General features: G+C 48.7%; 1 protein-coding gene across 1 annotated transcript; it reads left to right on the top strand.

Annotated features, from left to right (window-relative positions):
* Positions 1-7635: 7635 nt before the first annotated feature.
* Positions 7636-10988, top strand: LOC123046464 (cinnamyl alcohol dehydrogenase 7). The gene is made up of 4 exons (XM_044469839.1): positions 7636-7912; positions 9543-9656; positions 9745-10415; positions 10532-10988. Exons 1-4 carry the CDS (start codon positions 7791-7793, stop codon positions 10732-10734), a joined length of 1110 nt encoding a protein of 369 aa, XP_044325774.1. The 5' UTR covers positions 7636-7790; the 3' UTR covers positions 10735-10988.
* Positions 10989-11336: the final 348 nt, after the last annotated feature.

Raw genomic sequence — 11336 nt, 5'->3', positions numbered from 1 at the left:
GTTCTAGTTTATTTCAACCAAGCACCATTTCTTAATATATTTTTTTTACTTGTGCTACGGTGTTTTCAAAGTTTTTACTCGTGTGTTTCAACCGAAAAAGGTTGTGCCCAAAAAAGAAGACATCTAGTGTGCCCCTAGTAGCATCTCCTTACAACATAGAGGGGCATCCCCTTACAACCAGGGGCGGATCCATACTTGGTCATGGGTGTACACCCAAATCTTTTGGCTAGACATTTTTATATATGGTGTATACTTTAATACATTCAGTGCCCAAATGACCTTTCTCGCTAATGCCATGTTTGGCAGCAAAAAATGACATAGCAAGCATGATTTAAACATCAAACAACACTTGCGCATGTCATCAGCACCAGATAATTAGCATTTTTCTTGCCCATTGTCTTCAAATGCATTGTATACCAACTGTATGATTATGTAGTACAGTACATAATCTTTATTGTCAATTTCTTGATCAATTGTTTTTTAGTACACATGGCCACATAAATAAAATGCAATGGAGAAACTTTAGGACCGAAAAAACATATAGATAGATAGTGGGGCATCGGGTACCCTAGTAGCATAGATAGATAAAACATATAGAGGGGCATCCCCCCACTACATATAGTTCATAAAACATGAAAGTAAAATAATTAAAACTAGATATATAAAAGACACGGGCACACACGCCCGAACCAACACAAACACAAACTAGAGCCCCAAACTAGATAGATAGAAGACCCGCCCCTTGAACAACTCCTTGGCCCCTCCTCCTTGCCACTCCTTGGCCCCTCCTCCTTGGGCCCCTCACTCGTCATCCTCCGGCATCTGGTAGGGGAGGGTGTGCATGCCGTTGGGGTGAGGGAAGATGTGGTGGAAGTTGGTGAAGATGTTGTAGGTCGTGAACGCGATAAACTCGCATCCACACCAGAACACCTGGCCGAGGAGGTGGTGAGCGTCGTAGGGGTTGGTGAAGGTGACGTGGAGGCCGATGACGAGGCCGTTGGCGTTGCCATCGTACTGCTCGTGGAGGTGGAACATGGGCGGAGTGCCCGAAGGGAGGTGGCGGTAGCCGGCTTGGAGGAAGAAGCGAGCGAACTCTCTAGGGCCCCTCCACCTAGAGATGGCCCACACCCTCAGGCTATTCTCGACGACGACTCCGGCCGGGTACTGCCTCTCCGGCACGGTGGGAGGGCGACGGTAGGTAGGGCCGTTGAACTGCATGGTGGCTCGAGTGGGATTTGGCTCGAAAAGAAGAAGGGGAGGAGGCTTGAGAGATGAGTGTGAGAGGATGAGGAAATGGTGCCCTTTTATAGCCGCGTTGCAGCTGTGGTCAATGTGTACACGGTGCCTTCTGGATCGTTTTCTCTTCTCCGTTCGCACTGGCATAAGTAATTGCGGGCATTAATTCAAAAAACGGCGGCCAGAGCATCCAAAGAGGCACGGGCAGCACAGGCTCGTTCATCCGCGCGTGACACTGAAAAAGGAGCTGCACCACCGATGCGTCCGTCTTGTTCAAACATGCATTTGTTAAAATAGCTTAGATGCGACGTACCTATACGCTGCGCCCCTGCCGTGCTTTACTGCGTCGATGCGTGCATGCAATGGCGGGCTAGGTGTTCACGAGCAAAGAATAGCTAGGCTGCGACGTTGCATGACATGCATGGGACAGGGATGGCCCACATGTCATTGACCCTCTCGCATGCAGCCCATCCCCCTCTCGACGGCCGTGCGCACGCACGCCAGGCTCTGCCGGGCCCGATCCGCTCGGCCCAACGGTCACTTAGATGATCCCCCGCTCAACGTTATTTGTTTGTCAGAGAGAAAAAACGGTGGCCAATCAGATTGGAGCCCACGGATCGCCCCCACGGAATCCTTCTAGAAGGCCTATCCGACGGCCGCAGTTTGGCGTTAGGGTTAGATCGACGGTGGACGTTTGGCGCTAGGGTTACATGGGGTTTGGAGGCACTCAATGGGGTTTTGAAAGGTTTGACCGAACATTCAAATGTGTATAACTAATTCAAAAAAAAATCTAAAAAATGAAAAACCTGCGCATATAGCCTTTTTATGTTACATAGTTATGATATAAAATGATAAATTTGATCTAATGATCTTTGCTTGAAAAAACCTTCACAAATTGGACTATCTCGACTGAGGTTGCATGGAGTTCACAGGAGTGAGAAGAGGGTTTGAGGTTTTGAAAATGCAAAAAAATCAAAAACATCACCTTAGCTTCATTTTAGAGTGACTAAGGAGGATCTGAAGTTATTTTTGCATTTAAAATTTTTAAACTTGTTTTATTGCTAACTTTGTATTAAAGGGTGTTTTTTCAAAAATAAATTAAATAATATGAATACTTATTCAAAAAAAGGTGAGACTTCGTATTGATCCTATATAGGTATAATATAAGCTAAGAAAATCTTTTTTCGGTGATTTTGAGAAGGTCGAAAAAAACTTGCTTAGAAATGGGGCCGTTTTCCCTTACTTTGGAGCCTGTTTGGTCAACATTGTCCGTGACTATGAGCTGGAATTCACAAAAAGGGTTGGATTTATGAACTAAAGTGCATAGTAGTACATAAAACGATGCAACATCACAGAACAAACAAATGAACTCAAAAAATATTGAAGATAGGTTCAAATTTGAATATCGGTTCAAATTTGAATTTTATTTCAAGTCAAATCAACATCATAGCACATAAGTTATCACATGAAAGAACATAAGTTTTCACATCAAATGACAACAAACTTAAGTTTTCACATCAAATTTGAATGTTTTCGACTCTATTTCTTCTGCTTCTTTCTACCACTCGATTTCTTCTGCTTTTTTCCACCGTTTGGTTCCACGGCGCATAGTTTGTTGATGCTGATGCTCTTGCTTTTTGGCCCCCTCAACTTTTGCACCTGACCATGTCTCACTTCTTCAGTTTGCACTTCTGCAGATTGAGTAGATGGCACACATTGTTCAACTACTTCAGTTTGCAAGTCAACACTTGGCAGCACAACCTCCAAACATGGCAACACAGTTGTCAAAGCAGATTCGAATGGCAGCACAACAGTTGCTTCATCTGCAACAGTTTCAGATTGCCCTAGCGTCTGCAAAACAGATTCAGTATGCATCACATCGTCCAAAACACAAACACTTAGCTCATGTTCAGCAGTAACAGTTTCAGTTAGCTCCATATCTTTGTCACCAAACATTATCTGCTTAGTGCTCTTCCTTCTATAGCCACTGAGTCTTGCTTTTTTCACTGGCCAGCATTGTTCAACAACAAGCGGTGGGGCTTTTTCTGCACGCTTCCTCCTAAAAAATAAAGCATTTGACTTGGTTAGATACTAGAACAAGTAGCAAAATCAAAAACTTGCAAAAACAGTAACATAAACATACTTTGGCCTCTGAGGAGTGTAGATGCACTTGGATGAACCAATTCTGTGCCCAAGTACCTCACACAACTTGCACCTATTTTTGTTACCTTTTTGAGCCCTTTTGGGCTTATCATTCTTTTCCTTTTCCTTTTCCCCCTTCTTACTACAACCACCTTTCTCAAACCAAGCTTTGAATCTGCTCTGTTTAGGCCTCCCAGCCTTTCTTCTAGTGACAGGGGGACACAAGGTAAATTCTATTTCCACCTCAGGCCACTGAGATTGGTCAGTCAGTGCAGGAATTGGACTTGCATATGCAGCTTTGAATTTTTGTACTGAATAATACTCATGCAAATATGGGTGCATATTTAACCTGGGTTTAGATGCCAAAAAAAGTATGGAATGCTCACATGGTTTTCCAGTGTGTTGCCACTCTTGGCAAGTGCACTCATGCAACTCAGTATTTACCACATGCCTCTTGCCACTCTTTGTATCTCTAACTTCAGCACCCCACAAGGAAGATTTCTCAACAGATAGATGTGAAAGATTTCTACTCCTGTTGACCACCTGTTGTACCACTGCTGGAAGCTTGTCCCCTTCCAAAATATTAGCAATTTTTCCTCTCAACTCCCACAAACGCATGATCATGATTCTTATTTGGTCCACCATGTCATGCACAGGCAAGTCTTTCAAATGCTTCACTTTGTTGTTAAAACTTTCTGCCAAGTTGTTATTGATATGATCACATTTTATGGCAGTATTAAAACCTGGTCTATACCACAACAGAGAATGGTGGGTGTTCAACCATGAAGCAAATTCATTATCACTACATGATGCCAATATCTTACCAAGGTGATAGGAATGTGTCTGTCTGGTGTAGGATCTTGCTGCTGGCCACATGCGCCCAAATTCATCTCCTCTGAATTTTTTTATCAGATTCATCCACATATGTCCAAAGCACTCCCTCTGCTCAGCATGGGGGAAAACACTTTTTACTGCATTTTCCAACCCTTTACATGCATCTGTGTGGATGGCCAAAGGAGAAACTGGCCCTATGCATCTTTTCAGTTGCATCATGAACCATATCCATGATGCCTCTGTCTCTGATTGAAACATTCCTATTGCAATTGGGAACATCCAGTTGTGTCCATCTAGAGCATTGCATGCAGCCAACTGACCATTCCACTTTCCAGTCAAAAAAGATGAGTCTATGCTCAAATATGGACGACAACCTGCTTTGAATCCATCTATGCAAGGCTTCAAACACATAAAAAACTTGCTGAATAAAACCTTGCCATCCTCTGTTACCTCTGTATCTATCTCCACTACACTCCCAGGTGACCTCTTCTCCACCTCTGCTTTAAAACTATACAACATCCTAAATGTATTTGCCCAGTCACCATACAATGATTTCATGGCCCTTTGTTTTGCTTTCCACACTGTGGTATATTGCAGCTGGATGGGGTACAACTTCTCCAAGTCAACTTTAAGCCTCTTTGCAGTAGTGTTTGGAGTCTTGGCTAAAATAGGAGTAATCTTCTCTGTAACCCAAAGCTGTGATGTCATCTTTGAAACTCTCTGTGAAGTGGTCATACATGTATGCTGGTGTGGTATTTGATTTACCCTTACTGTACTTCCATCAGGTTGTAGTCTGGCAGACAAGTACCATTTGCAAGGATTGCCACCACCATCATAACCTTTGCACCGAGCATAAAATTTCTTTCGATCAGTCCACATAGTCTTGGCATCAAACTCTTTTTTCACTGCATAGGTCCTGAAAGACATCCTAAACTCCTTCATGCTTGGCCACAACTTTCCCACCTCAATAACTGGGTTCTCTTTGTCATACAAACAAACCAGCTCATTATCATCTGCATCATCCACATCATCTGCAGCCTCTCTCATCAGGTGTTCTTCATCCTCATTTGCATTTCTAGGGCCTGTGTTACCTTCAGCTGGCAAAGAACTGTCATCCTTCTCCTTATCTTTGTCATCAACTTGAATGCCAAACATTTCGGCCATATCAATGTCAGATATTGGTGTAATGACCAAATCTGTTTTTTCATTCAACTCTACTACATTCCAGTCAACAACAATCTTCCTAGCACCATGGGTTCCCTCCTCTCCATCTGCATCAATCCCAGTATCTTCAGCTACTATAGTCGGTTTAGTCAACAATGCCAACATCTTCTTTTGTGAAACCCACTCATCATCTTCCATCTGTGCAGCCATCTTTGATGGCACATAACCAACTCTGGAATGAGTTTGCAGATCAATTAGCTCTGCATAAAATGTTACTTGTTTGCTTGCCCATCCTCCTTGCTGATCAATTTCAGCAACCATGGATTCTCCATCTTCAATTCTCACATATTCACCATTATAGTTATCGAAACGTTGCAGAGATACCTCTTGTTCTGGACCCCAAACAATACTCTCCCCAATTCTCTCCACCAAATTGCCCACGGCCTTCTCCTTCATGATCTCCAATTCCTGGGGATCAACATCTGCAAAATCGACATCCAACCTCACGGTGGTATCTCTATCAATGTCTTGGACACTGCCATCACTGAGCTTGGCTTTACAGGGAAAAAATTCCACTATAATTGCGAATGTGGTGGCAGAACCTGAACCTCCCCTGTTTTGTCAATGGCAGGCAGCGGCGGCAGTCACTACCAAATCGAGTTCGATTCTAAATCGCCAAGAAAAGAGGGTGCCATTACCGATTTGAAGCACTGTCTCCTCGGGGCAGCCCGTCTCCTCGCTCCATCTCATCTAGCCCTCGCTCCATCTCCTATCCAATCAAGCAACAGGGGCAGCATGAGGCCACAGATTTATTCAAAATTCAGTGGAATGGGAGTAGTGTTTGGAAAATACTCACTCGCAATAGCCGCTGCAGGGATAGGCGCTCCACCACCGGGCCGCGGAGAAGAAACAACCCCCGGATCCAATGGAGCCCGATTCTAAATCGCCAAGAAACAGAGGGCAGCATGAGGCCACAGATCGGGGAGTGGGACTAGGGTTTCGGGCTCACCTCGCAATAGCTCTGCCGCTGCCGAGAAATGCGCTCCACCACCGCGGAGAAGAAACCACTGCCGGAGAAGTTGCTTACGGCGGCGGCGCTCGCCCAGTCCAGCACGGGCGAGTCGAGCACGGTCACACAGTCGCCGGTCGAGTCGTGGACGGTTGACTCTTGACTACGTGGCCATAGGTGGACCCCACCAGTCAGAGCACATAACCCCCAGTGTCCTAACCAAATCTCAGCCTAACGGACAGCCAACTAGCCGCGTAAATGGTGTGTCGCATGGGAGCTAGTTTTTCCAACGAAGATGTCGCATGCAAGCTATTACAGCCAACGACGTCGCATGAGAGACAGTTCACACCAACGACGTCGCATGGGAGCTATTCACCCCAACAAATCTGGTTGGTGGGAAGGATGAAGCTGAGGGAGGCGGTCATGGGAGAATGCTGCGCGCCGCTGGCAGCCGCCGGAATAGGCCGGGATCGGCCGACGTAGGTGGTGGCGGCGAGGACCTACGGGAGATGGTGATGCGCGGCCGTGGCCTTTGCCCTGGCATCGGTGGTGATGGCGATGGCACGCGCAGCCGTGGCCTTTGCCGGGTGTGCTCGGCGCGCCCTGGTCGCCATGTCCAGGTGAGAGGCTCTGGGCGTGGCGCGAGGGGGAGCAGCGGCGCGAGGGGGAGGATGAGGGAGGCGGCGAGTCGGGAGGGGGTGGAGGCTAGGGTTCTAACCCAATGGGCGCCCTCATTGATCCACAGCCAACCAGCGGCCACCACACAACGACCCAAAACATGAAAAAATGGAAATACCCTGGGCGAGGCAGTGGAATAACGGCGGTGGCACGAGATATTTCCAGTGGAGAGTGGAACCGTTCATTGCAATAGTGACTTCGGCTCGATCCGACGGCTGAGATCAATCGAGAGCGAGATCGGACGACCGGAAACGCATCAAGCAAACCGATTCGACGGCCGAGAGTCCCTAATCGCTGTGAGCACCTCTAACCCCCTTCTTCTCTTGTTTCTGGATATCATCATGTGTCATCACACTCTACTGTCACTTATACAGTATTCCCTCTGTAAACAAATATAAGAGTATTTAGAATACTGTTTTAGTGATCTAAACGCTCTTATAATTCTTTACGGAGGGAGTATACTGCAGTAAAAACTTGATCGAGCGGGAATGACACAATCGGTTCGACCGTTCGCACAATGCTTTCGTGTTTATTAGTCCAGCTGTGCAGGACAATGTGAACGCCACGCCTGCTCGGCTCGCTCTGTCGCCTCCTGCTGCCTCCGGCGTGCGCTCGCGTCGCTATAAAACCAGACAGCACGCGCGGAGCACCGTCATTCAACTAGCTCGCAAAAGCCACCAAAGACGAGTCGCTTCTCTCTTTCTCCGGCCACCGTCGCCCATCTGCAATGGCGCCTACGGCGACGACCACGACGGCGGCGGCGGAGCAGCAGCAGCACCCGAGGAAGGCGGTGGGGCTCGCGGCGCACGACGCATCCGGTCACCTCTCGCCCATCCGCATCCCCCGAAGGTACGCACGCACGCACGCTCCCCTATCTAGCTAGCCCATCTCCGTCCCCTGTCGGCCTCTTGTCTGATACACACCGGCGGTCGCCGTTGCGGGGAATCGTTCCGGTTTAATTTTACGCTTGCGCTAGCTCAGCTGGGGCTGTAGGATCACACTCAGTAAGCCTGTGCGCGTCGTGCTAGTTTGCGGTTCAGATCAAGCACACCAATTAAGTGCAAGCTTGAGACTCTGATTTTGGTTCTGCGGTCAGTGTACGCGCGTAGCTGATCTTAATTTCGTATCTCAAGTAAACCACGGCCTATCACTTCGCCCCATGCAGAGTCGGAGAAGGTACAATATTATTTACGTCACATTTTCCTGCAAGTGGCACTACTCAAGTAACGGTCGAGCCTTCTTAGTACTGTTCTACTAGGAAAATATACTTGCTTCTTGCTCAGCCTCTCGAGCCCTCTTGTTCCAAGCGATCAACAGTGATTTCTGAAGAACCAGTAAAGTAAAATCATTGTAGCTACTAGGTTGCAACTCACAATATCAACTATGAAATCCTGGCGACTTCAGTTCTGAGTTGGTGATAGGCAATAAAGCAAGGGTAAGTGCTAGTAGTAACATGCAAGTAGAGCTGCCGATGTTAAACCTTTACCCATTCACTGCTCTCTGCACACACATCATACCAGATCGGGTCAGACCTCAATTCAACTGCAGCTGCAGGCACCGAACCTTCCTTCCTTCTTTCCTTGAAAGTTCTTGGAGTGAAGGTGGATTTTATTGCTGCCCCTGCAAAGAACTTATGGCGCCCGCCACTAGCTTGACCTTTCTGGCTACTATCTCAGTCCACAATAACATGTCCTGCCATCCGCTACGTACCCTAGATCGGAGCTCAGTATACTCGTTTCGGCCTGGGCCTCCTTCTCTAGCTGGCTGGCAGTAACTCTGCATCAATTCAAGGCAATTCAATTGCGTCGCTACGTCTAGGTACGCTCCGTGGATCGTCAAGTTGTTCATCGCCCCGCTCCTGCCTGCTGCACCTGCACATGGCTGAGTTTAAGGGAGATGGATGAAGATGTCCCACTGTCCTAGAGGCCGGATTCAGCCCGCAGAGAGGAATTGTACAGTTTTTTTTCTCATTTATTATGCCGGCCAGCTCAACATGTTTTTTTTTTTGCGAGTAGGCCAGCTCACCATGTTGATGTACGCGTGACCATGCATGTGTCCTCTTTCAGCTACAACAGCAGTGCAAACCCTTCTTCGTAGGAGGCAAGACATATATGTAGAAGGCACACGCTTTTAATCTCCTACTGGTAATGTAAGAGATCGAACAAATAAATACTTCATCCGCCCCGAATTACTTGTGGCTCAAATTAGTGGTAGATACATCCATTTTAGCAAAAAGTAATTTGGGACGGAGGAAGTAGTTTAAAGAGTTCGTGTTATCGGTAACTAGTTGAATTTTCAGATGCGAATCTTGAATGATTAACGTTAGTAGTCTCCATTGTCATTCTGAGCTCTGAATTTGTACCCCGCGTCAGCAAATTGCAGTTCTGAAACATGCTCATGGGTGAGTGCAATAGCAGAGGAGATAGTAGAATTGTCTGAACTGGTTCGTGAGAATCTAATATCGCCGTTAATTCTGCAGGAACACTGGTGATGACGACGTGGCCATAAAGGTGCTCTACTGCGGCATCTGCCACTCCGACCTGCACACCATCAAGAACGACTGGAAGAACGCCATCTACCCGGTCGTCCCCGGGTAAACTTCACTCACTCATACAGTAGGAGCCACGAGATCGCCAGGCTGATCACCGTGTCACAACTTGTGATAATCCATATGCCCGCAGGCACGAGATCGCCGGGGTGGTGAAGGAGGTGGGCAAGAACGTGGCGGGGTTCGCGGCCGGGGACAGGGTGGGCGTCGGCTGCATGGTGAACGCCTGCCGGGCCTGCGAGAGCTGCGAGGACGGCGCCGAGAACTACTGCGCCAGGGTCGTCCTCACCTACAACTCCCGCGACAGGGACGGCGCCGTCACCCGCGGCGGCTACTCCGACCTGGTCGTGGCCGACGCGCGCTTCGTCGTCCGCTTCCCCGACGCCCTGCCGCTCGACGCCGCCGCGCCGCTGCTCTGCGCGGGCGCCACCGTGTACGCCCCCATGCGGCGCCACGGGCTGGGCGCGCCCGGCAGCCACGTGGGCGTGATCGGCCTCGGCGGGCTGGGCCACGTCGCCGTCAAGTTCGCCAGGGCGTTCGGGGCGGCGAAGGTGACCGTGATCAGCACGTCGCCCGGGAAGCGGGAGGAGGCGCTGGAGCGGCTGGGCGCCGACGCGTTCGTCCTCAGCACGGACGCGGCCGAGATGAAGGCCGCAGCGGGCACCATGCACGGCATCGTCAACACGGCGTCCGCCGCCGCGTCCCTGCACCCGTACCTGGCGCTCCTCAAACCCCACGGCAAGATGATCTTGCTCGGCATCCCCGATAAACCTCTACAGGTCTCCGCGTTCGCTCTCATCGGCGGTAAGCTCAGCTTCGATTATGGTCATCCTTCATCACTCAGAAATATCTTATGATCTTCCTCCATTCAGAGAAATCTTTTGAGCTTCCTGGTTTGATCTTTTAATGCGGTCGAACAGGCGGCAAGACAATTGCCGGGAGCTGCATGGCGAGCATCAGCGAGACGCAGGAGATGCTAGACTTCGCCGCCGAGCACGGCGTGGCGGCGGACGTCGAAGTGATCGGCGCCGGGGAGGTGAACGCGGCAATGGAGCGCCTGGCCAAGGGCTACGTCAGGTACCGCTTCGTCATCGACGTCGGCAACACCCTCAAGGCGGATTGACTAGAGCGCTCGCCGGTCTCTGCTCTGTAGCATGATCTGCCGGCGAGATCAGTGGCCAAATCCAGCAACAAAAACACCTGATCGATACTGATGCCAATAAATGCAGTAGTCCGTATACGATTCTGCTAAATCTGGCTTAATGTAGTGCTGTACCGAACCCTGCTTCTGCTCAATGCAGAGAAGTCTAAAATAAACCTTGAACTTGTAGACAAAAACTAAATCAAATCCTGAACTTTGAATTCTTGAAATCAGCACACCGAACTCTTTAATCTTGGTCTATTTTAAAATTTAAACCTTGAATGCGCTCCCAAACAAGGATCGCTGACTTGGCAACTGAAACCCGGGATTGCTTCGCTGACTTGGCATATGAAACCCGGGATCGCTGACTGCCGCTGGACTGTACTGGGCCGGCCCATCAGGTGAACTTAAACTGCAGCCGAGCTGTACTGGGATTGCCCACCGGGCAAACTTAAAAATACCAGAACAATGGAAACGTTGTCTGGAAACAAACTTCCAATCTCGCGTTGTTAACCAAGTCCTGATAGCAACTTTATCCGATAGCTGTTGGTGATAAATAAGAAGCACAAAAAATTTAACATCAC

Source organism: Triticum aestivum, chromosome 2B (assembly GCF_018294505.1).
Source record: "Triticum aestivum cultivar Chinese Spring chromosome 2B, IWGSC CS RefSeq v2.1, whole genome shotgun sequence".
In the NCBI taxonomy this organism is placed as follows: domain Eukaryota; kingdom Viridiplantae; phylum Streptophyta; class Magnoliopsida; order Poales; family Poaceae; genus Triticum; species Triticum aestivum.
Note: the sequence above shows the minus strand (reverse complement) of the source record. Positions and strands in the feature narration are given on the sequence as shown.